Source organism: Podarcis filfolensis, assembly GCF_964270895.1.
Source record: "Podarcis filfolensis genome assembly, chromosome: 2".
Lineage (NCBI taxonomy): Eukaryota > Metazoa > Chordata > Lepidosauria > Squamata > Lacertidae > Podarcis > Podarcis filfolensis.
In genome coordinates this window covers 49762486-49786068 of record NC_139605.1, presented here as the reverse complement: position 1 = coordinate 49786068, position 23583 = coordinate 49762486, and the positions used below count along the sequence as shown (strand labels likewise).

Below are 23583 nucleotides of genomic sequence, written 5' to 3'. Positions count from 1 at the left end.
AGAGGCTGGATGGCCATCAGTTGAGGGGCAATTGACTGCATTGGAGTACATGACCTTTGAGATTTCCTCCATCTCTGTGATTCTGCTTTCTGTTTCTTGAGAATCCTATGCGACAGGTTTTCAAAGGGTCATTTCCTATGGCCCTTTAAGATACTTTTTGGCCGATCATTTAATATTGACTCTTCATTTAGGTGCATTTGGTTGCAATTTAACTAGAAACAGAAATGTTCAAGTTATTGCAGAGGATAAGGCAAATCTATAAGAACTAAAGTACAAAAATTAAAAGTAAAGCTACAGCAAAATAGCTTTGCTCTCCTAACCCCTCCCTGCTTTGTCCCCCATTCTGCCACAATTATGAAAACAGCTAGCACTTCAAGTGCTTAGTACCAGGCTAATCAAATTATTATGCCACCTTGGTGTATAACAGCTTAAATAGCTCCTCTACAGTAATCTCTACAGTAATCATTTTGAAATCTGCAATCAGGAACAAAACCACTTTCATTTAATCAAGCATCCTTATTTTTATGGATTAACACGGAACTTCTTACAAGACAGGTATTCCAAAGCAATCAGCCAGAAACTGATCAGATGCAGGCTATGAATCCTGCATTTTACCTCAACAAGAATTTTGTTAAGCATCAGCCGACCCCCCCCCCCCACACATATATAGTGATTTAATCAAAATTGGCAATGCAATTGAACAATCTTTATTGGTCATATTAATCAAACCACGTAGCCAGAACCAGATGAAACCATGATGATATCTATTTTATAGCCTCAGTTTAGAGCAGACTGGCTCTGGCCCCACTCACCTCATGTTACCAGCAAGATTCCAGCTCCATGGCATGCAGCACACTAGGTTCTTACATGCTGGTCAAGTCCCAAAGTGTTCCCTGTGCCTGGATGGTGTATTGGGCTTCAGACTGGCAGTCTTGTGAAATAATGGATCTTGACCCCATGCCATCCCAACCCCACTTACCTCAGCAAGCCAGTTGTGGCTTGTTATCACCTGTGCCTGTATCCTGATAGTTATTTCGTCCCTGACTGGCTGGGTTGTGTGTGTGTGTGTGTGTGTGTGTGTGTGTGAGTGAACACAGTGAACACAGTGGACCTGCCACAAAATCAGAGAAGCAGAAAAGAAGCAGGCATGTTCTCCCTTCTTTGAAGGAGGAGGCAAAGCCTTACATCCCCTGCAGTTAAACTCTATAAATGATCCCCAATGTCTTAACTGCGGCCGGAGCCGGAATTGGGGTACTCCGTTAAAGGGATCCTGGGGTAGTGCTTTGTCCATAAGCCCAGATGGGGCTAAGGACCATAGCACTCCCCAAGGCAGCAATTCTATTTGCTGTAAGTCACAGGGCAGTCCTTTCTCAGATTCAACCCTTTGGGAAGCAGTCAGCAGGTGGGCTGACTGAGTGAGAAATCACCCGATGCCTGAGGCAAATTGCATACATCTGTAATCAATAAAGTTGTGGCCTGCTTCGATCCAAGAACACTGGCACAATGAATCTGTCTGTGGGGGGAGGCAGCAGGCTCGATGTGCCTGACCACGCAAATAGTACACCTCTCTGAGTGATTCTGATGTTCCCTCGGCAATTTGGTTAAGAAGCATGAGCAAAACAGACTTGCAATCCCGCCTTGATCATCTGTTCACATAAGGGGGAAATTTCTGTTAACTCCCCTCCCCATCTGACCTCCCCCCCCCCAATATATTCCATACTGATCACAAGGGTCACCCTTGCAGGTTTTCAGGAGGCTGCAGAGGGAAGCGAGAGAAAGGACAACCCTGTTCCTAATTTCTTTTCTTTTGTAACACAGAAATTGATCCCTGTGCGGTGGGCAATGGCGGCTGCTCCCCACATGCCAGCTGTACAAAAGTTGGGCCTGGTCAAAGAACTTGCTCTTGTAAAGAAGGCTATGCTGGAGATGGGACTCTGTGCCGGGGTGAGCACCCATGCTGCTTGAAGCGCATGAACTGCTGAGCAATTCTACTTTTGAAAATAGATGCTAACTGCAAAGGCCAGTATATATGTAGATGCATGAGTGAGCATACTGGTGACATTTAAAGCTCAAGTAAATATTTATGGTATCATTAAAATGAGTTTGAGAACTTACAGTCACCCTGTCTCCCTTGCAGACCTGGCGTCTCACACCGCCTTAATTATCTCATGCATGGTTCAACCACCCCTTCTCTACAGCAGATATCCTACTGTTCCGTGCCTAGGCAGAGTAATAAAGTTGTAGTTGTTTGGAAATGGGAACTGTGCTCATCTACCTGCTACTAGGACAATAGGACTTGCAGTTTGAACAAATCCCAATTTTTGCCCAAGACATGCTGTGGCCGTGGTCTTTCCTATGGGGTTCTGTCTTTCCTCCACAGAACTGTGTTTAATTTTTAGCATGGAAAGGGCTTTATTTGGGGGTTGAGAGTGAGTGGGTCAAGAATGTTGTCCTTAAGACCAAAAATGTAACCTTTTTTTCTACTGGTTCACTCTTGCTCACTTCTCCTCTTGGCAGACAGCTTTATATATAACAGCTCTGTTCATGCCTCCTAGCATGCTAGGAACTTCTTTTGTTAGGCAGGTGCAGTTTTACAGTGGAAGCAAAATTTTGGTGCATACAATCCTTTCTCCTACATCTCTCCTACATACAGAAATTGATCTATGCTTAGACAAGAACGGAGGGTGTCACCAGTTTGCTGAGTGTGTTAAAACAGGACCAGGCCTCGTAAGCAACTCCTTTTCTCTTTATTTTTGGGGCTCTCTAACAGTACATTTCTCCCTGGGGGGGGGGGGAGAGTACCACCCTAAGGGTAGTATCCAATGAAATCATTGAGCTTGTGTAGCAACATCCACGCATGCAACAGATTTCTCCTCCCCATGACCCCCTCCCAGATCTACCCTGAGGGTTCCACAAAACCCACCTTCTGGAGCAGATTTTGTGGGAGCTCCATTGCACAAGTCACTCCATGAGCACATATCTATATTATCTAAGACTGAAATCTCATCACAATGAGGGAACAGTGCTAATGCGCTGCAATGCATCTCCAGCTGCTGAGTTTGGTGACCGTAAGGGATTGGGTCTCACTAGCTCAGAAGACTATTTAAAATTCTTGCAGCTGATTGCACTGTTTCTCACTGGGAAAACACAGTGGCACACTCTGGTGGCTATGCATGTACTCTCTCTTTCTGTTATGCTCTCCTCTGTTAGACCATCATTTGAATCCTGCAAGGTCATGGTGCGTAGGGAACACTTTCCACTTGTGCAATGGGACTTCCCCCTTTTTATCCTCCAGCCCCCCTATAATTAGCAGGGTTTGGGGGAGAAGCCCAGAGCAGATACAGGGAGCACATAGAAGGAGAAGACAGAGAAGAAGTTCCATTGCTCAGGTAGAAGTGATTTGTTGCATGCTTACACACAACAGCAGAAATAAGATGATAAAGACAGCTGCAGGTTTCTAGACTGAGGAAGCTCCTGTGATTTTAATTTTCATTGTAGAAAATCAATCTATTGCTACTGTTGTCTGCAGTTTTGTTTGTAGGTCCGAATTATATAATGTTGACTATACATTGTTGCTTTTGTTTTATTTTACATAGGTTGCCTGTAACTGTCTTCCTGGGTTCACTGGCGATGGTGTTAACAAGTGTGAGCGCACTAATCCTTGCAAGGAGGTTTGTTGGCACTCATCTGATTCTCTCGTCAAAAGATTAACAAATGATTTACATTGATCTCCTTACCGTCCATTATCAGACAAATTATGGGTAGAATCTTGAAATGTTAAAAAAAAAAGGGTGTGTTTGGGGAAACCAATCGTGAATATGCTGTGTAGTGTGTAATTTGGCATAAAATGGTCCATTCAGATAAGAAGCATTAAAAATCTAGATGCCACCTTGATTATAGAGGTTTGTTCAAGAAGTTATGTGAGTTTTATAACATGCAGAAAATAGTATGTGCAGAGAAATCAGAGAGAGGAGCTGAGGGAAGTCCTAGGGGGGAAGGGAGGGAGGAAAGGGGGGAATTATGTCTGTGATTATCTGGTTTGACAATTTGTTATGTTGAAATTGCTTAATAAAAACATTTTAAAAAAGAAGAAGTTATGTGAGTTCCAAGCACTGTGTGTTTTACGCATTTCCAAGTAGGCAGTATTTCAGCTTTCTTACTGACTAATATGTTTCAACTTTTCTTCCCAGGATAATGGAGGCTGCAGTCCACATGCTCTCTGTCTCTCTACAAGTGGGGATCGAATCTGCATTTGTTTATCTGGTACCGGCGATGGATTTATATGCACAGGCACTGTGTGGCAGGTACAAGACATTCTGTTGGAAAGGGGCTGCCACGATTTCTTTTATCTCAACCTACTCTTAAGTTCCCACCGGGCAGCATTATACCAGCAATAATATATTATTGACATCAGGCTGTATACAGAACTGTTCCTTACACCATCACTCCTCTTTCTGAAGAAGAAGCAAACTAAGATTTTTTTAAAATGCCAAGCGGATATTTCAGAGGAGGTGAGAAATTTACAAAAGGTCCCGTAAATTAAATATAGCAGTACAGTAACAGTTCTGGCCATAGATTAGTTGGGGATTAATTTAAAAGAAAGTGAATAAAAAGATTGCTGGTTGAGGGGCTTGCAGTTAAAATACAGATATTACCTAGAATTGTTCAAATGCTACCATTAGAAATACTACCCTGAAACTCGGAGTCCTGTAGTGATTTAATGCTCTTTATTGCAGCTTATAAAACAGTGATTTAATTGTCCCCCAAACCTCAGGCTTTTATATACATTATTTACACAATGTGTCCCGTCTGATTGGCTGATTCTGATTCCCTCCTGGAGCCTGATTGGTCTTCTCCTGCAAGCCAATCAGTTGTTGCATTCTAGGATCCTACTTACTTCTAGGATCCAAGCTTAGTACATAACATACCCAAAAGGCTTTTCTCTTCTGCAAAAGGGATGGAATTGTCTTGCAAATACCTCTTTGGACTAGTAGAGCCTTTGGAGGACTTGGAGTTGAGAGTAAGTTCACTCTGAAGGCAGAGGACACTGCATTTCATTTTTGCTTGTCAGATGTCAGTGGGACCGGTTCCTTAATCAATTCTCTGGCCAAACAATTCAAGGCAACTGGAAAATTCAAGCCCAGAATGTATGTCACAAGTCTTATAATGGGATTATTTTCACAAACCATTCCCATTTCATTATTCATTATTGTACTCCCATTATTGTGTGAAGTGGGGTATAAATGTTCTTTCTTCATTTGGATATGAAGGATAAGGTTGTTTTTTAAAAAAAATGAAAAAAGCAGAGCCTTGTCATTAATATTAGATGGTTTTTAATTTCTTTCATTTTTTTTAGGAGCTCAGCACAAGACAAGCTGCATCTAAATTCGTTAATCATTTCAAAGTAAGCATCAACATCCTCTAAAAGAGAGTTGGCCTTGAATTTAGAGAGTCCCTTGTGTCACTTCCACTCATGCAGGTTTAGGTTTATTAAGAGTGTGTGTGTGTGTGTGTGTGTATTGCTTCCCACTAAAAAAAAAAGTCTCAAAGCAACTTACAGCCAAAATTAACAAAATATAATGATGAACATAATCACATAATGACATAAATGTGATTAAAAACAGATTCATCAGTGTAATAACATGCCATTGGTGGCGTCCAAATGCTCAGGTAGACCAAAATGTGTTTGCTGGCACCAAAAGGATGACAAGATTGCAGATGGGCAGGACTCCCTGGGGAGAGCAATCCATATACAGGGGGCTATTCGAAGTTACCTTAGATTTCTGCCAATTCTCACTCCCACCCTACTCCATTCTAGGGAGTCTCCTTCACTTCAGGAGTGGACTTTGGGGTGGGTAGTGGTAAAAGGAGCTGCATCAGGATGAAGAACATTGGAAATGTCCAGTGACATGAGCAGAGTCCTTCTTCATCTTTTCTGAGCAGTGTTTTCTTGCATAAATCATGTTGTGCTGCTGTGTGTGTTAATCTCTGGACATGTTTTTGTGCCATAGCGCTTTAGCACGGTTGAATTGACGGGATCTGGACCGTTCACTGTTTTTGTCCCACATGCTGATTACATAAAGAACAGCACCACGGTAAGAAACACTTTTCTGGTTGCATTTGAAAGCCTGTAGTTCTGTTTATCAGTCTGTGCAAGTCTTCTCTGGGTTTCTTTAGAGCTAGTTTAATACAGGGATAGGCAATGTGGTCCTCAGGCATTGCATGCCAACAGTGCCCAAAGCCCAACCCTCCTTCCTTCCTTCCTTCCTTCCTTCCTTCCTCCCTCGCTCCCTCCCTCCCTCCCGACCCGGCATTAAAATCACCCCTTCTAACTAGAAAAGGTTAAATCCTAAGAAAGCTTCAGTTAAACCTGAGTGTATCTAATCTAAGCAACTTTCAACTCATTTGTATGAATCTGAATTTCTGCTGCATGTGTAGGTTTGTTTCAGTTCTCTTCAATGTATTAGTGATTATATTGAGATTGGCTGTCTTCCCTAATTTTTCAATTAAGTATAATAGATAATGGGGAATTGTTCCATAATTCTTCATTCTTCTCTTTCTTGAATGAGAACAAGTTTTCTCAGTAGGTGAAGTGTCAAATTGATATTTGACTCTGGGGCATCCCATTCTCCTCAGCTAGTTTCAGTTCTTTGGAAAGGTGCTGAGCCCGTGCCTGACTTGTATAACCCCAGTTTCTTCAGTTTTCAGAATGGGAAGAGAAGGGTTTCATCAAGGATTTGCTTAACTATCACGTAGTCATCTGCCACCAGTTACAGTCAGAAGACTTGCAGTTGAAAAATTCCATCACATCTCTATCTGGACTCAAAATAAAGGTTTCCATGAAAGAGGTATGTGCCATGTTATTCAGTACGTGGGCAGAGCAATGGGTGTGCCTCTTACCCTTTGTACAACAAGCTACCTTCCCGCCATGTAAGTGCTTCCTATACACGTTCTCACATCCAGCCAGGCAAGAGGCATTCATGTAAATCAAGGACACATCCCAGGCAGGCAAGACACAACGTGAGTGTGGAGTAGGGTTTAAGTAGAATCCCAAGGGTTGGATAGAAAGGTCTGAAGGGTCTCATTTGATGCCCCTGGTCCCTATTCTTTTAATAAAGGTGCCTCTTAGTAAGAAACCTAACAAACTTCAGAAAGATGGGTGCAGGGTTTTTTGTTTTGGGGCACTGTTGAAGTTGATCCTTGGGTGTTTTGTTTTGTTTACAATTATATTAGTATGAAAATGGCATGCATTGAAGAAGGGTCCCTAGGGAAGTAACATGTAACATTTCAGAAGGATGGAGGCCAGGGACTAGAGGGTTATGGACACTTTCCAACCAGGCAAAAATACTTGAGGGTGCAAAGTGGGACCAGTATGGCCTGGGAAGAGTCCTGGGGGCCTGATAAGAGAGGCCTGGAGGATCATATTTGGCCCCTAGGCCTGCAATTGTAAGAACATAAGAAGAACCTGCTAGATCAGGCCAATGGCCCATCTAGTCCAGCATCCTATTGTGGCCAAGCAGATGCCTGGGGGAAACCTGATAGCCTTCTCCTCCATGAATTCGATCCTCTTTTAAATCCATCCCTCCATCCCATGGGAGAAAGGTTCTCCACTACTGCTTCACAATGTTGCCCATAAATTTCTGAAAAGTTTTTAGCTATACAGTGGTACCTCGGGTTACAGACGCTTCAGGTTATAGACGCTTCAGGTTACAGACTCCGCTAACCCAGAAATAGTACCTCGGGTTAAGAACTTTGCTTCAGGATGAGAACAGAAATCGTGCTCCAGCAGCACGGCAGCAGCAGGAGGCCCCATTAGCTAAAGTGGTGCTTCAGGTTAAGAACAGTTTCAGGTTAAGAACGGACCTCCAGAACGAATTAAGTACTTAACCCAAGGTACCACTGTAGTTGATTTGGGAGACAGGAACCACAAACTCAGTGAGTGTGGAAATCCCTCCTTTCTCTAAGAATTAAGTTCTTAATGCGAGATTCCACTGTACCCAGCTTGAGTAGTGGAAGGCGGGGACTGTGAGAACACGGTTGTATATATTCAATGGAAGGTCCATAACCCAGTGGTTAGAGCATATGCTTTGCATGCTGAAGGTCCCTGGTGTGTCCAGGTAGGGTTGGGAAAGACTCCGTCGGAAATCCTGAAGAGCTGCTGCCAGTCAGTGTAGACAGTGCTGGGTTAAATGGACCAATAGTCATGATAAGGCGTCAAGCCTAAAACATCTATCAAGACAAACCTACAATAACTTACTCCATCTTGCTACTGTAGCCCATCCCTCACTGGTGATCATCACTCAAGAACAAAAAGGCTTTGTACATGAGAAGGTGTGTCTTACTGGGAATGTGTATTATGTCCCTTTTTCTCAGAACAACGTGTATTTAAATGATGAAGCAAAGATAATTGAGAGTGACATTATGGGAAGCAATGGTGTCCTACATTTCATTGACAAGATCTTAATCCCATACGACCTGCAGAATATAAACATTTCATCCAACCTAGCACAGGTATGTCTAAAATTATAAAGGGTTGAAATGACTTCTAAAATTTTATACTCAACGTTGTATTTTTTAAAAAAGCAAACAAACACAACACTATGGTTTTTATGGTTAAACATAAAACCTTGCACTTGCTTTAATATAAAAAAATAAAATAAATACCAGCAGTGGCGTAAATCTGTCAAAGGCACACCCAAGGTAATTTGTATGCATTGGCAATGTATGTGAGCCCATCTTGCCCCTTGGTGTTACACAATTGTTTGGTTTGCATTCCTGTGTTGTACAGAAGCATTTCTAGCTTTGCATACAAAATCTCTTACCTGGTGGAAGAAAGTTTTATAAATATTGGAATGAGGCATTTCACAGCTAGTATGTCTGACCAGAATAGTAGTATATTGATTAACTGCATTGATGATTGGCAGAAATCATGACTTGCTGCTGTTTTAAGGAGTATGGGTGTCTGTGTATTGGGCGATTTCTCTTCAGTCTTCATTATAATGGACACAAAGTGACCCCCTGGGAGTGGCAATGCATTTGGGTTTCCTCTTCCATGATACAGAGATTTGGTTTCTAATAACTGCATCTTTTTGTTGCTTTCCAGAAAACCATCACAGAGGTTGCAGATGCTTATGGATACAAAATCTACAGCAAGCTTCTAGTGGTAATTTGTAGTCTTTAAAATGAAACATTAATCTCTAATAAAAATACAAAGGAAAAAAAATAACTTTCAGATTCAGTTCAGAATTCATTTCAGAGTATACTCCCTCCAATCTAGGCTTGGTGTTACATTCAAAGGATTGTGCAGTATATTTCTTACTTTTAAATATGGAACATGTTATGTATTCAGTGGTCTTTGTTTGCCTGAATTTGAGTTTGGACTAAGGATTCTGAGCCCCTGTGTTCTGATTTGATACATGATATCCAATCACAGAACATTTCAGGAATTGGGCCTCTGCCATTGGCCCTTAAAATCTGTGTCGTGATTCGCAGTTTGGAAGTTTAGACAGCCAATCACATTGGAAGTGGGCGTGGCCCAGGCCTTCAGAAATGCATATAAGCAGTTGCTTTGCCCCTGTTTCCCAGTTACGTAGTTCAGTAAAGGTTCTTCCTGTTATCACTGTGTCTTGCCTTGTGGGAACCCACCTACACTTCAAAACATTCTTTTGTTTCTGATGGCTAGTTGCACACAAGTAATTTATGATTGATACTGCGTGTACGGTATTTTGATGTGCATACACTTTGCTGTATTGTCTCTGTGTAGGAGGCGGGACTTCTTAATCTGGTTAACAGTACCTTGCACCAGCCCTTCACAATGTTGTGGCCTACAGATGCAGCATTTAATTCTCTCCCTGAGGATATGCAAAAATGGTTGTATCATAGAGAACACCGGAGCAAGTTGGCTGCTTATCTCAAAGGACACATGATCAGGGACACGCTGGTAAGTTGATAGTGTTGTTGTTTTTTTTTAAAAAAACCACCCTTCTGAATTTATTTTTGAAGTTGTCTCAGAATCATTACTTTTGTGTGTGTCTAGTTATCGGGTTCCAGCCTGATTAATACTCATGGTTTAAGAACGATGCATGGATCACTCATCTCATTTGGCTGCAGCAAGACAAGTGCCGTAAGTCAATGTTTATCTGAACTAAATGTTGTGTATGTAGGGGTGGAGTGATTATTGTACTGCTTGAGTGGGTCAGCTAGGGATTGAATTGGTGACTCTTTAATAATAATAATAATAATAATAATAATAATAATAATAATTTTTTATTTATATCCCTCCCTCACCGGCCAGAGCCGGGCTCAAGGCCGCTAACACCAGTAAAATTACAATAAAAACATAATGGGGGGGACCAATTTAAAATACTGGTTAAAAATACAATTTAAAATGCAGCCTCATTTTAATAGTAGCCCATAGATCAAAACCATAAGGCGAGGGAAACATAAGGGTCAGACTGAGTCCAAACCAAAGGCCAGGCGGAACAGCTCTGTCTTGCAGGCCCTGCGGAAAGATGTTAAGTCCTGCAGGGCCATAGTCTCTTGTGACAGAGCATTCCACCAAGTCGGGGCCAGTACTGAAAAGGCCCTGGCCCTAGTTGAGACCAATCTAACCACCTTGCGACTTGGGACCTCCAAAGTGTTGTCATTTGTGGACCTTAAGATCGTCCACGGGGCATACCAGGAGAGGAGGTCCTGTAGGTACATGGGTCCTAGGCCGTATAGGGCTTTAAAGGTCAAAACCAGCACCTTAAACCTGACCGTGTACTCCACCGGGAGCCAGTGCAGTTGGTAAAGGACTGGATGAATGTGATCCCACGGCAAGGACCCCGAAAGGAGCCTCGCTGCGGCATTCTGCACCCGGTGGAGTTTCTGGGTCAGCTTCAAGGGCAGTCCCGCGTAGAGCGAGTTACAATAATCAAGTCTGCAGGTGACCATCGCATGGATCACTGTGGCCAGATCAGGGCGAGAAAGGTAAGGGACCAACTGCTTAATACGGCGGAAATGGAAAAATGCCACCTTTGCTGTGGAAAGGCAGGCATCGAAGGTTACACCCAAGCTCTTGACAGAAGGCGCTGGCACTAACTGAGCCCCCACAAGAGATTTAGTCTTTCAGGTCTTCCCACAAAGTGCTTTCCTGTCAACAAGCAGTGTGTGTGACAATTCTGAGTAGGTAAAACATCAGGAAGAGAATGAGTTGGAGAGGTCCTCTTCTCCTGTCTCCCCTCTTTTACTCCCATTGGCAGCTTTCAAGATGTTGTTAGACTCCAACTGTCATCAGTGCTAGACCAGCATAGCCGATAGTCAGGGGTGATGGGAATTGCAGTCCTCAAACATCTGGAGGGCCAAAGGTTAGCTGCCCCTGGTCTAGATCTTGATATGGCTGCTGTATCTTTTTTTTTTTTTTTTTTTTTGTATAGAAGGGGAATTTTTCAGTTAATTTTTTTGCCTTGGCATGTGATCAGGCAAGCAAGCCTAAGGTGCCAGTAAGTTTCAAGAAGTGGATGGAGGCAGGGATGAATTTCACATACAGTGGTTTGAACCGAGCACCTCCTGATATGCTTCTCGTTTTCCTTCCTTGCAGGGGGAAATTCTGGTGAACAATGGCAATGCAAGGATTGTACAGCAGTTAATGAAATTTAATGGTGGGATTGCTTATGGTATTGACCAGGTGCTGGAACCTCCAGACTTGGGATCCCGCTGTGATGAGTTTCGCGATGTTGAGCGGCCATCGGTGAGTGTCTTAATATGCACATGTTTGTTGATTTCTATAACCTTCCTCCTTTACAAATCCCCAAAGAAGTTAAGAGTCTCTCCTGGGAAAGTACCAACTCTTAAAAAAAAATTACAGTGGAACCTCAGTTGTCGAACGTAATCCATTCTTGAAGACCGTTCAACTCCCGAAACATTTGACAACTGAGGCACAATTGCCGGTCGGCAAAATCCATTGAAAAATTGGAGAAATGTGTCTCAGAAGCCTTTCGAAAACAAAAGCACTCACTTCCGGGTTGTTGGCGTTCAGGTTCCGAATTGTTCAGCTTTCGAAGCGTTCGACAACCGAGGTTCCACTGTTTTTTAATATTTTATTTGGTTTTAAGATTCAAAATTACATTTTAACACTCAGTAATTATAATCCTACTCTTATGATCAGCTAAATGTACCAAGAGATAGCAAAAGAGATAATTAATCTGTGGAGACCCCAATGAGCAGAACATAACAGAACAGAATAGAACAGAACAATACAAGTAGGAAAATATTCTCCCTCCCTCACCCCACTGTTTTAGCACAAATGAAAATAAAAGGAAAACAATATTGCGTAAATACTAACTATAACATCTCCCTGTAAAGTATGCTCTTTGCACAAAGGTTCGTGACCAAAATACTTTAGAACAGACTCAAACACATGATAAAAGCCCACCAGAAATCAGCTGCCTATGGCCTGGTCCCTAGAGCTCCTGAGCTTTGGGTAAAACCTGGAATGGAACAGCTCCAGACCCTGATGAACTGGAACACAAAAAACACAGATTGGATTCCCTAACATTACACACCCAATCCTCAGGGAGGAGCTACAAGGCAAAGAAGGACTGTGTTCACATGGCAGTTTATTCCATCTTTATGATAACTGTTAATTTCCACATTATATTTAGAGTTGCCATGTTTTGAAGAGCAAAAAAGAGGACACATTTCCCGACTTCTACTTTTAACTATGGATCGCCATGATGACTCTCATTTTTAAAAGGAACACATGTCCTAGAAAAAGAGAATATATGGCAAGTTTCACACAATGTAAAAGCCACTTCCAGAACTATCGTGGCATTCAGTGCATGTTTAGCAGTCTTTTCCATATTGTTTGGAAATGGATTTTTTCTGGAAGCAAATAACATGGAAATCTGCCCTATATTCCACAGCAATTCTAGAAATGTCATTTTATGTTATATGAAAGCTCAGTTATAATGCAGAACAAAACAGGGTGAAGTCATGAAAATTGAATAAACTGCCATATGAATGGCAGTGTTCATTCATATGCCAAAGTGTTCTCAGCCCAACAATTGTGTGTGTGTGTGTGTGTGTGGCAGGAAGGAAGAGAAATTTGCAGCTGAGAATTTATTAGAAAGTGCTTAACTCACCCGCTGTTTGCAAAGGCCGCCCTGCCAGCCATTTTAAGCTTGGTCCCCACCCCCTCAGCTGAGCTTGGAAGCCAGAAGCCCAGAAGACTGCGGGGAAAGGTCTTTGAGGAGAGAATTGCCAGATGTGTGGTGGATTAAACACATCAGGCGAAATTCACCTAACCAGCTCTGTCAGTGGAAGTACTGCACACGGACTTCTGCTTGCACAACAGCCCCCCCTCCCCCGATGGCTCCAGAGGAGTCAGGAGAATCCCCACAGTGGCGTAGCGTGGGGGGTGCAGGGGGGGCCGGCCGCACCATCTGGGGGGGGCGCGCTCGCACTCGCAGCTCTCTGCCCCTACCTGGCTCACTCTCTCTCTCTCTCACTGCAGTGCTGGCTGTGCGAATCTGATCCGGGTCGCCGCCCACTGTGGAGGGGGTGGGTGCCAGGCGTGCGGTGTGGAGAGAGAGCGAGGGACTATCTGGGGGAGGGACAGTGCAGCGGCCGCCCAGCACAGCGCTGAGCGCGGGAGAGAACCACACCAGACCAGCCCAGGCAGCAGCAAGAAGAAGCTGGCAGCGGCGGCAGGTTAGGGGTTAGGGGGCGCAAATTACTTGCCTTGCCCCGGGTTAGGGGGTGCAAATTACTTGCCTTGCCCCGGGTTAGGGGGCGCAAATTACTTGCCTTGCCCCGGGTTAGGGGGCGCAAATTACTTGCCTTGCCCTGGGTGCTGACAACCCACGCTATGCTGCTGAATCCCCAGAACAGTGCACAGGGGGAGGAGAGGTGGTTCCATCTGGGAAGCTGCAATGTTTGCGCAGATGCAATGACTGGAAGAGCATAATGTTGAATTCCACCTCCATTCTGCCTACTGATTACTTCATCAGACCTATTCAATTGAAAACAAGCCATTTTGAGCCTTCTGCTTCCCTTCCTTTGAGGATTTTGGGCATCCCTCCACGGGAAGAACCTGGCATAGATTTATGCAACAAAGGAATGTATAGCTGCACTTTAACCCCAATTTTGAATTGGATATTTTTTATCCAAATTAGGGTAAATTGCACCAGAAAATTTCCAGATGCCCTAGAGTAGGCACGTCCAACTCCAAAGAGGCTGGGATCTACCCATTGTCATTGCCAGGAGTTTTAGGTGAGGGTTCACCAGAGTTATTGAGCTTTTTGGGGGGATTGATAACGACCACCCAGGTGATCACTTTGTTTTATACTGCGATTGACCATAGACACCAAGGCTATTGACCTATTGTACATGCCTTCCCTAGAGTGATATAATTTGGTATGTTTGTTTTACTTGTGTTAAGTAAACACAACTCAAAGCTTCCAGTCTTGTCTAATATTGTGTTTGCAATTGGCCTTCATTTCTTAATATATTTTTTCATTATCATTATATTTCTTACCTGCCCTTCACCATGAGGTCCCATAATGTCCTGATGAAATGGAAAGATTTTCCATGAAAAAATAAACCACTGGTGAACTTGAAAAAGGGCCATGCTGGCTGTTACGCCTGCGGTCATTGCTGGTGAGACGAGCTCTGCTTAATAGAATCAGACTGGCGACTTTTAATTACAACCTTTGTGGACCTTTTCTTCTCTTCCTGCTTCTCTTCCTCTCAGGCTGCTGCTTGCGGTTCCTGTGATAATCCGCCTCGTTGTTCCGGTGTCGCAAAAGACGGGGTAAGTTGAACATGAAGGTTCCATCTAAATAAAAATGTACTAAGCCTATTACAGTAGATATTTGGCATGCATTTCTACCCTAAGGAATAGATGTCAATCAAGGGCAAATAAAAGTTTGTTGTTTTTCCTTACAGGGGGAGACCCAGTCTTGTTACTATTATGAAGATGGATTGTCCACTCGTCCATGGTACTCCCTTTCTGAAAGAAGGTCTCCCTGGTTATATCGTCCACATAGGCTGAACAGATGGCGTCCACTTTCAATGTCCTTGATGAAGGGGTGCAGGAGAACATGCTTTGTCGTTGAGTGGGTACCTCAGTGCTGTCCAAACCACTATGGGAAAGATTGTCAGGGTAAGAGATCTTCGTTGTGTGTCCGCAGGGGAACTATATACTTGTGTGTTTTTTTCTCTTTCCTGGTGATCATAATGATTATTTCAGCCAATAAAAACAACACCAGACTGTTCATAATAGTTTTCCTTTTTATATGGGGAAGATTCCCCATAGTGTCCTGTTGAGCTCTTTTTAGATTTACATGTCTTAGGAAGTAGCCCTCATAACTGCAAGCAGGAGTCACTTCAGATACTCCTTTGCAACCTGTTTGTGTAGTATGATGGATTCCTTTATTCCAACAACCCTTCCAACATACTTCTTTGCCTTGAATGGTCTGTGTCCCCCACCATCCCTTTCAAAATGATAGACTTCCTTTTTAAGTGACTTAGTGTACGTTCCACTTGGCCATAACACATATACCTGAAGGAGCGTCTCCACCCCTATTGTTCAGCCCGGACACTGAGGTCCAGTGCTGAGGGCCTTCTGATGGTTCCTTCCCTGCAAGAAATGAGGTTACAGGGAACCAGGCAGAGGGCCTTCTTGGTAGTGGCGTCTGCCCTGTGGAACAGCCTCCCATCAGATGTCAAAGAAATAAACAACTATGTGACATTTAGAAGACATCTGAAGGCAGCCCTGTTTAAGGAAGTTTTTAATGACTGATGTTTTAATGTATTTTTAACCTTCTGTTGGAAGCCTCCCAGAGTGGCCAGCCAGATGGGCGGGGTAAATTATCATCATCATCATCATCATCATCATCATCAACAACAACAACAACATTATTATTCAGGAATTTCTTCTAATCCGCCACCTGGCAATGAATAAATGCTAGAGCGCCATGCGCCATGTCTGATTTAAATGAGTGAAGGCAAATGACTCTTACTTGCAGCAAAATCATAAGCCTGTATATTCAGAAGCAAGTCCCAATGAGTTAAATGGGACTTATTCCCTAATTAGTGTGCTTCAGATATGCTAGCCCCGAACATACCTTTAGCTTATTAAACATTTTTTTCTGATGACAGAAAGTTGACCCAGCTGGAGAAGACTTGAAAACCTAAGATCGCTGCTTGTTCCACTATATGTAGAAAAAAAGGCATAGTTAGATTTCTTCGGTTTTTTCTAACTTCATCATGTAACAGTATGATACAAATTATCTTGAGGAACATAAAGCTGTGTACACCCTTCTGTTTATTCTGCATCCAGCATGCTTCCACTGCTGGTTTGGGAAGCAGTGTACGGACATCATTAGCTACAATTTGTAGCTATCCTGTCATTTCTTATGAAATACTGCATTTTGATGTGTTTCCTCCCCCATTCCAACTGCGATCAGAATTGAGAAAAAGAACGACCTAGCTGCATTTTAAACCAATGATGTGTATGCATCTGTAGTGATCGTATTATACAGTACATTCACTGGCAAATGATAGGCTGATTAGATCTTGATCATTATTATTAAATTGCCCAAAATAATTGTTTAGCACTGCACAAAATGTTAAAACCATACAGATCATGCCTTTAGACTTACAGTCCAAAGGTAAAGACCAAGAAACGCTAAGGAGGAAAGGAAAGGGGAGTAAAATGCAAGGAAGGTGAGTCCCACTACTTTCACCTTGCAGTTTGATTGCATATGGATGTGCTTCTACTGTTCTAAGACATTAGAGAAAAGGTCTTAAGGTAAAGGTAAAGGTACCCCTGGCCGTACGGGCCAGTCTTGCCAGACTCTAGGGTTGTGCACTCATCTCACTCTATAAGCCGGGAGCCAGCGCTGTCTGCAGACACTTCCGGGTCACGTGGCCAGTGTGACAAGCTGCATCTGGCGAGCCAGCGCAGCACATGGAACACCGTTTACCTTCCCGCTGGTAAACGGTCCCTATTTATCTACTTGCACCCGGGGGTGCTTTTGAACTGCTAGGTTGGCAGGCGCTGGGACCGAAAGATGGGAGCGCACCCCGCCGCGGGGGTTCGAACCGCCGACCATGCAATCGGCAAGTCCTAGGCGCTGAGGTTTTACCCACAGCGCCACCCGCGTCAATGATTTGCTAATTAGGCTGGTGTCTTTTTAAGGAGGCTGCTAACAAGCAATAAGGCTTCGGTTCAAGAGTGATTGCCAAAATGGTTATGGCTGCTTAATAAAAACGCCTTCTGTTGGATAACATTCAGTGCTTCCTGCCTTTCAGTGTGTCCTGGAGGGCTTAAGGAACCATGCAGCAATCATGGTACCTGTAACGATGGGCAGCAAGGCTCGGGATGGTGCTCCTGCGACAAGGCCTTCATTGGGACAGCTTGCGAGAACTGTGCCCCAGGCCACTATGGACCAGAGTGCAAAGGTACATCTTTGTTTTCAAAGACAGCAAGAGCCAGTAGCTTGAGTCTTCCTGCTCCAGTTTGATCTCAGCAAGTTCACTGGTAATACGCTATGAGTCGGGTTGCCATATCTGGTACCTGAGGATTGCTTTATAGATGTTTTCCTACACCAGGCGGGCATGGAGAGCGCTAAAACAATGCATGGCCAGCTTTCTTCAGTACCACATTTGAAGATAGGTGGCTGTCTCCACCCCCACCCTGCTCCATCTTGTGCACATGTTGGGAAGGTGCTGCCTGGGTGCAGCCTTACGATGCTTTTAGCTGGAAAGGGGTTTTTCTTTCCTTACAGTACTGTCTGTGATGTGTGTTAGTACTTGAGTAGTAAGTACTTTAAAAGCAAGGAAGTGAGATACCTACTCAAAATCAGCTGGCACATAACCTAAGCCTGTGCACATACCACTGTGTACAAAAAAAGCCCTTTAATATTAGTCAGCTTCTTCGTATCTAGCTTCTTCTTCTTCTTCTTCTTCTTCTTTGGCAATCACTCGTAGCCGAGTTAGATTGTCTTCCAAAACAGGGTTTTAGCAGCGAGTCCGTAAGTGACTGTGGAGGCCAATTCTGGATCCACATGTCCTTCCATAGCGGGGACATAAATTTCCGGGCAGGAGTTGATCATGGTGAGGGTTTGCCAAGTGTGCCTTCCTCTCGGCACATTTCTCCCTTTTGTCCTGAGTTCAAGTGTCTTCAAAGCCCATGACACCTTTGGTAAAGGCTGTTCTCCAACTGGAGCGCTTGCAGGCCAGTGCTTCCTAGTAGTTGTTGGTGTTTATATTGCTTTTTTTTTTAGATCTGCCTTGAGAGAGCCTTTAAACCTCTTTTGTTGACCACCAGCATTACGCTTTCCATTTTTAAGTTCGGAATAGAGTAGTTGCTTTGGAAGACGATCATCAGGCATTTGCACCACATGAAGTTGATGTGGAAGAATCATTGCTTTGACACTAGCCCAAGACAGTGACCATTACTTTTTTCCCTTTGCAGAGTGCAATTGTACCAGTAATGGGATCTGTGATGAGGGGCTGCACGGAGATGGCTTCTGCTTTTGCAGTGCGGGGTGGACAGGAGAGCGCTGTGAGACTGAACTCGGTAAAGTAGACCCCAGCTAAATCCCTAAGCAGCATTGCTCCCACTGTCTTGATAGACATTCTAGGGAAAGGATCACGTTACACAGTTCCTGGGTGCTTCCCTGATTTTTGTCTTGTTCTTATCCCATTATTGTGCAAAAAAATCTTTTTGGAAGTTTTTGGAGTGCTTCAAAAGCTTTAAAAGTGCCTGTAGCAACAAGGTGGAGACGAAAAAGCACCAAGTGCAGACGCCATAGATATGTATAGGGATGGCAAGCCTTCCAAATCCATATCTTGCCCTTCCCCCACTCTGTCAAGGATCATGTGCCCCCAGCCCAGGAAATCTAGTTAGCAAAGTGTTTTTGGCAAGTATGGGGAGGGTTAAAGGGATAAACAAATACAGAGATTCTCAAATAATTGGATCAGTTCAGGAATGTGAGACTTGAATGACAAGATAATGAAATGCTAAATACTGGTATGACCTGTAATAAACAAATCCAGAGAACTGGAGACAATGGCAGTGTCATCAAGTAACCTCTTCCTTCCCTCTGTCTGCTCAACTTATGTCACAGGCAATTCTGCTCTCCTGCTTCTTTTTTTCACAAGCACAAGGGATTTATGTTGCTCTCTGAACCGGTTTTCTCAGCATAATGGAAAATTGCTAAAGAAAGTGAGCCTGGAAGCCAAATGACCCATTATGCTGTGATTACATCTTTTTGCACGTTCATAAGAATAATTATCATATACACTGTGGGGGACGGGGATAAACAACAACATGTAGAGGGGGTTTCTTTCCATGCTGCAGCCCTGACCACAACCTCCCTCACTGCTATTTGTCCTGGAAAGGACGTTGCTCTTGGTGAGATTTTTTTTGTCAGGATTTAGAGGTGGAGGTTACATTTGCATGGAGAGGCAGAGCCCCCCCAACCCCAGGCGACCCCCGAGTGGAATAATGACTCAAGACAACATGCTATGGGATTAAAATTGGAAACAACTTTATTAAGTTTCAGATGTAGGGAGACCTTGGCTCAGGCATTGGGCGTTTATCCTTCCCAGTCCCCAGCCAGGGATCTGGGAGACATCAGGGTTATCCAGAATGTGTGGAGATTGGCCTGGCTCTGGAGAACATATGTTCTCCAGAGAGCCCGCCCCCCCCCCCCCGCGAGAGAGCAATGACAACCTCTTGGCGTATGGCCAATGCCTCCCCTCAAGATCCCTTTAATGGGGAACCCTGGGATCACCGCCACAGGAGGGGCGTGGGTCACCGCTTCACCCCCCCCCCCATTTAGGAAGCAAGACTAAAGGATTCCGCCCAAGGCCTGAAACCGCCAAAGTTGTGATGTTTTGTTACGGGGGAGGCAAAACCTGCCAATGCAGGAAAATTCCTTTCCGGCTCTTTAACAGCGACTATGATGTAGCAGCGCCTGCATACCTGTGGAGAAGAAGTTAACCTGCAAAAGAAGGCTTAACTGAGGGAGGGCAGGGTGGGAGAAGCTCTGGAGCCAACTGATGCTTGACAGGTAAGATTCACCTTCTGTTGTGTGGGCAGGGCGGTCCCTCCCCCTACCTGGCCGATCCCCTGGCACCGCCTCCCCAGGTGGGATTGGGCGATTGGCTGAGGTAGGTGGAGACCTCCAGGTATCCAGCCTGGGGAGGGTGAAGCCAGCCCATACTACCAGGAGCCGCATTGGGATCTGGGGGGGCTGCATGCGATCACACAAAAGGTGCCCCCCATTTGATGTGGGAAGCTATCAGTGCCTTTCTGCATTCCATGATGCTGATATTGAAGAGCACCCTAGTCATTTACATTTCATGTAATGTTTACTTTCTCCCTGAGAAGCAAATGACCTGCCCAAGGAAGCTTTGACGCTGAATGAGAAATTGCAGCTACCCCTGTGCAAGCTCAACACACACAGTCCACTGTACACTAACCCAGAGTGCCTTTGATGTCTATAAACTGAGCAAAAGAAGATTAGGTTTGACCAGCCTCACTGTACACAATAATGGCATGGTTTGGGGGGGGCGTTGTGGGAGAACAGAGGTGCAATCTCTTGAAATAAACTGATTTGAGATGCTTTATATGTGTTTTGGTCACTTGCATTTTTGTTCCTATGAGAAATTTTGGCAGATGAAATGGTTTTTCAAACAAAACTTTCCCCCTGGACATGAGGAATTTTTCCATTGTTTGTGGACTTGCCACATCATCTCTAGCTGGAAGAGCAGTGCGCTGTGAAATAAGCCCTGAAATGTGTCTGAAAATGGAATGGAATTGACTAATGAGCCTGACTTCTTTTATATCTAGCTGTGGTGCCTGTGTGTTCCCCAGCCTGCCATCGTAATGCTGTGTGCCGGTCCAATAATACATGCGAATGTAGCCTACATTATGAGGGAGACGGATGGACATGCAAAGGTATTGAATGAATCTAGCATTTAAGAACCACGTTTAAGCAATCACTAAGACTCTTGTCATGTTGGGGTAGTATCAGAAAAGCTTTCAATAATACAGTGGTATTGCAAATAGCAACAAATTTAGTTTGTGAACCATCCTAACACCACTTATGCTGCATCCTTGAATGTAAGGTTGCATTCTCCAAATGACTATATCGAGTCTGCATGGGTTTTGGTTTTTCCCCAGTAATGTTGCAAGATACTGTGACCATGGTCTTACAGAGGCCTTATCCATGCTTACCTTTTGCCCTGCTCTTTCCAGGCACAGGTCGGCACTTAAAAGCTCCATGTCCAAGTGTTTTTTTTGTTTTTGTTTTTTTGCCCCCGGGATTTCCTCCTGAAAACCCTGCTCTTTAGTGCTCGATCGGAACAAACATCAATTTGGGTTTCCCACGGATTGTCATTTGCTCTGATTGAGCTTTAAAAAGCAGGTTTTGGAAAGGAAGGATTTGGACCAAAAAAGAAGAAGAAGGGGTGTTTGGACATGGAGTTATAAAGTGCAGACCGTGCCTGGAAAGAGAGGAGAAAGGTTAGTGTGGATAAATTTAGAGACTGGTTTATTTGTCAGTGCTTCCCTCCCAGAGATGCTGGGAGGGAACTGAGGATCACCACCATAGAACTCTTAAGAATCCTCTCAGATATTCCTTTGGGGAAGGTTTGTAATGAGGTGTGGATTTTGGAAAGCTCAAAGGCCATATCTCATTACAAACAAACCCTTCCCAAAGGAATATTTGGGAGGATTCTTAGCCTCTGAAGATAATTGTTACTCTAGATTTACAGATGGAGAACTGCTAAGGAGAATTGTTTCTGAGAGGGTTACTTTAAAGCATGCTTCCCTGAATTGAAATCTGTCCCAAACTACTCTAGTTATTGAAACATAGAGACAGAACACTGGTCATGATTCTAAAAAGTTTATAACAATCAAATGCTTGGATTCTCAAGTTATTTTTTATTATTTGTTTTCAAACATTGCAGAACCCTGACAATGCAGTATACTTGCAGTATACATAAAATAAAATGTAATTTACCTGCTGGGTCAATTCAGAAGGTCCTTGGACATTAGGGTGATCTGGAACTGGTCTTCTAAAGTACTTTCTGAATAGCGATGTTTATAGAATCACTTCTGTCAGATTCCAAGCTGGATGATTGGTTTCCTCTATACCAGAATGCATTGTTGAGGAGGTACCGGTACATTTTTTGAATTTTCCAAGCTGCCTCCTTTTTTTGCACTCTTTATATTAGAAACTCATCAAAGGTAAATCTTAAAAATAAGTTCTCTTTCCATCATAATATGGGCAGTTGCATAGTAGTGTAAAAGCACAATTGTACAAGTCTGTTTTTTTAAAACTAAAAAGAATGAATGGTGAGTTGATGTTGCTTTTAATTTCCCCCACCAATTCTGAGTACATGTACAAAACTTGTTTCCACATTCCAAAACCAGGCAATCCTGCTAGAATTCAATGTCAGTGGGATGGTGGCATCTCTCAGAACAGTTGTGGAACTGAAGGACTCTGCTCATCCCTACTTCCCTGTGTTTTTATATTTTGTTGGAAGCCACCTATAGTGACCGGGGCAACCCAATCAGGTGGGCAGTGTACAAGTAATAAATTAATAGTCTTATTCTTATTAAATGGCAAAAGAAGTACCAGGTGAGTCTTGTTCCCCAATTGGTAGCAGGAGGATTAGAGAGCCAGAAGTGAGGCTTTGCTGAAAATTCTCTTTTTCATACAGTGATTGACCGGTGTGCGAAAGACAACGGTGACTGCAGTGACTATGCCAACTGCACACAGATTGGGATTGATGTTTCCTGCAGCTGTTTCCCAGACTATGAAGGTGATGGCTACATCTGCAGCCCTATTGACAGGTGTGCAGATGGCATGAATGGAGATTGCAGCGAGCATGCCACTTGCATCAACACAGGCCCTGTAAGTATGACCCTTGGTATAATACAGAGCGCAGCAGTCCTAGGAAAATTTTGGAGTGAAAATGGACAGTGGCTATAGAAACTCTGAGGTTCTTCACATTACCACTTGCATTCTTGTTGTCCGCTTGCAAACCCAAACTTCAGTAAAGGAATGTGGAATTTTCTGTGCTATACAACTTTAGCTAGGAGCTGGGGAAGGAGATCTCATATTTAGTTTGCTTGTCAGAGTGCTGCATATAGGAAATACCCCCCCCCCCTTGCATTTCACTTTTAGCAAAATCAAGGCAAAGCACTGTCTAGCTGGATGACTTGAAACCACATTTGTGAGAGCAGGGAAACTCACACATTTCTTCAGCCTCCTGAAAAAAATCATGAGCAGGTCACCACCATTTTCAGCTCATGAGAATGCATGCAAAATACAAAGCACAGTGATGCAGGCGAAAGATTTCTGTTTGGATTTGGAAATGCAATTCAGTGAAAAGTGTCACCTAAGAATTAACCCCTCTTTGACCCCTCCAACATGTAAAGTTATCAGGAGACTTAGCATGACATTTCCCCTTTGGCTTGGTGTTCAATTGTCTTTCCCCCCAGTGGTCCTTGCCTTCTGCATCGTCCTGTGTTTCGCTATAAGATTGCCATGATAATGTGGGTTCCTTTGCCCTGCA

The 23583-nt window shown here is 43.7% G+C and overlaps 1 protein-coding gene across 3 annotated transcripts in view; it reads left to right on the top strand.

Annotated features, from left to right (window-relative positions):
- Window positions 1-23583, top strand: part of STAB1 (stabilin 1) — a 98084-nt gene that overhangs the window by 65221 nt on the left and 9280 nt on the right. For all 3 annotated transcript variants that reach the window (XR_014545437.1, XM_083603187.1, XM_083603188.1), the window contains 18 exons: window positions 1819-1944; window positions 2654-2727; window positions 3597-3671; window positions 4191-4304; window positions 5357-5404; window positions 6012-6095; window positions 6702-6848; window positions 8374-8511; window positions 9104-9163; window positions 9764-9940; window positions 10037-10123; window positions 11582-11731; window positions 14735-14794; window positions 14929-15145; window positions 17299-17448; window positions 18464-18568; window positions 20849-20956; window positions 22726-22919. Coding sequence is in view for 2 of the 3 variants with exons in the window: in XM_083603187.1 (XP_083459313.1) it covers window positions 1819-1944; window positions 2654-2727; window positions 3597-3671; window positions 4191-4304; window positions 5357-5404; window positions 6012-6095; window positions 6702-6848; window positions 8374-8511; window positions 9104-9163; window positions 9764-9940; window positions 10037-10123; window positions 11582-11731; window positions 14735-14794; window positions 14929-15145; window positions 17299-17448; window positions 18464-18568; window positions 20849-20956; window positions 22726-22919 (2114 nt within the window). In the remaining variant the exon portion in view is untranslated. The remainder of the gene's footprint in view (window positions 1-1818; window positions 1945-2653; window positions 2728-3596; window positions 3672-4190; window positions 4305-5356; window positions 5405-6011; window positions 6096-6701; window positions 6849-8373; window positions 8512-9103; window positions 9164-9763; window positions 9941-10036; window positions 10124-11581; window positions 11732-14734; window positions 14795-14928; window positions 15146-17298; window positions 17449-18463; window positions 18569-20848; window positions 20957-22725; window positions 22920-23583) is intronic.